The sequence below is a fragment of the Acyrthosiphon pisum genome, chromosome X (genome assembly GCF_005508785.2).
Source record: "Acyrthosiphon pisum isolate AL4f chromosome X, pea_aphid_22Mar2018_4r6ur, whole genome shotgun sequence".
Taxonomy (NCBI): domain Eukaryota; kingdom Metazoa; phylum Arthropoda; class Insecta; order Hemiptera; family Aphididae; genus Acyrthosiphon; species Acyrthosiphon pisum.
This window is the reverse complement of record NC_042493.1, coordinates 23375342-23377334: the sequence shown is the minus strand read 5'-3', so window position 1 is coordinate 23377334 and position 1993 is coordinate 23375342. Positions and strand designations below refer to the sequence as shown.

The window sequence follows — 1993 nt, the reverse complement described above, 5'->3', positions numbered from 1 at the left end:
CAAACCGTTATTAATATAATACAAAATAGCTTGATAATAGATTGGACCAAACCTGCACACTCCAAATGCACCAATTCCCATAATGTTCTTTTTTTGATCTCAGTCCGGTCCTTTAAAGGTAGACGATGGTCCCACAAAGCAGGATATTTCAGCACTGCCCCAATAATAGTTGAATATAAAATTTCGTTACTAACGGTACCATCATCTATTTCTGTAGTGTTTGGCCTAATGTTTTGTTGCTTAGTATTGATAACTGTTTTCGCTCGATCTGACGATTGTAATGTACTAGGTATCAATGAAGTATCTATAAATATTAAAAAATGTAATTGAATAATGCAAATATTGAATTTAAATTATAATCAGTATAGTAATAATGGTGTTATGAATTAAAGTAGTTCTGTTAACTGAATAGTTAACTATATAAGGCTATATAAAAACATATTATTTAAATTTAACTTAAATATTTAATTTGAAAATGTAATATTATTATACTGTACTCTTAACATACATACCTAGTACATTGCAATCGTGGATGAAATGAGGCAAATACAATCGTTGGCATTTACAACACGTTTTAACCACAACAGACATGGCAAAATAGAGGAACAAACTAGAAACAGACAAAAAGATGCAGAAGACAGTCGTAGACGGTAAACACAGCGTAGTGCGTATGAGCGACGAGCGTAGTTCAGTTAGTATATAGTTGTCGCTAATTTGAAATTACCAATTAGTTATCAGTAATCACAATCGTGTCATTTTAAGTCAATATTCAATGATAATAGCATACAATAGTGATAGTAAATTAATAATCTATGACCACTCTTTAACCGCTTATACCAGAAACGACAAAAGTTGAAATGTATTCAATTCTTGGTATCCTCGGTTTTAACTTGGTTAAACCACTATACCAAAAGTTAAACATCCAATCAAAATTCGATTTGACCAACACGACACGACACACGACGTAGCTGTGAATCCGCCTTAATATGTAAAATATATTGTTAATGTTATAGCCGGTATTGGTAGTTGGTACTATAGGTATGGTACATAATATGAATTATGATTACGTCCTCAGAACGATAATTATCATTGATGTATTTATATAAAACAAAAAATTGTTTCCGGGTGAATTTTACCGCTACCGCCACAGTGTGTGAGCCGCCTTTAACTATTGTAGCCCGTATAGGTACAAAGTACAATGATTATCAAACCCCAAGGTCAATCCAAATTGAACGATATCGATTTTATTACATTTAACTTCTGGTCTTTACAAATGGAAAATACTACATAGTAGAGATCAGCACGGGCCGGGCCAGCCCGACCCAGCCCGTGCCCGGCCCGACCCATACCGGGCTTGGTACGGGCCGGGCCATAATTTAAATATTACGGGTTGGTTATAGGTGGGATCGTAATATTATTTATTGGGCCGGGTCGGGTCCGGGTCGGTCAAAAATAAAACTTATTAATTTAATTCGTAACACTATGTGATCTAGGTTATCTAAATTAATAATAATAATTGTATTCCCAGACTTTATGATATTTATAAATAGATCACTGGTAAAAACCAATAATACTATTTTAACATGGTCATTGGGCAGACGGCAGTGTTATCAGTGTATTTCGAAAATTGATATTTCACAGTTTTATCGCTATTGTTGTGCGATTATGTTTTTCATTTAATCTTTTTATTATTTCGTCGACTGGCAAGACATAACATTCAAATTTGCATCAAGAATTTTAGCGATCCCTGCTAGTAGTGCTGCGACTCTCGGTCTTTCAGCACATCAGGAAGAGTTATTGAAGAAAGAAGAACACGACTTAAAGATGATACTGTTGACTCCCTTTTATTTTTAAATGATTTCGTCAAAAAGAAAATGTAATTATTATAATATATTTAAATTTTAATAAAAATTAATATCTTTTCCTTTATAATAATGTATTGTCTTTATGAAATGTTTTTGTCTACTATGTCATACTGAAAGGAAATAAAGTT

The 1993-nt window shown here is 33.0% G+C and overlaps 1 protein-coding gene across 1 annotated transcript in view; it reads right to left on the bottom strand.

The window, feature by feature from the left end:
* LOC100574019 overlaps window positions 1–712 on the bottom strand; it is a 1459-nt gene extending 747 nt beyond the window's left edge. Inside the window, exons 1-2 of the mRNA XM_029485059.1 lie at window positions 513–712; window positions 23–304 (exon numbers count right to left, since the gene is read on the bottom strand). Of these exons, the coding sequence (XP_029340919.1) occupies window positions 23–304; window positions 513–591 (361 nt within the window). The 5' untranslated portion in view covers window positions 592–712. The remainder of the gene's footprint in view (window positions 1–22; window positions 305–512) is intronic.
* Window positions 713–1993: the final 1281 nt, after the last annotated feature.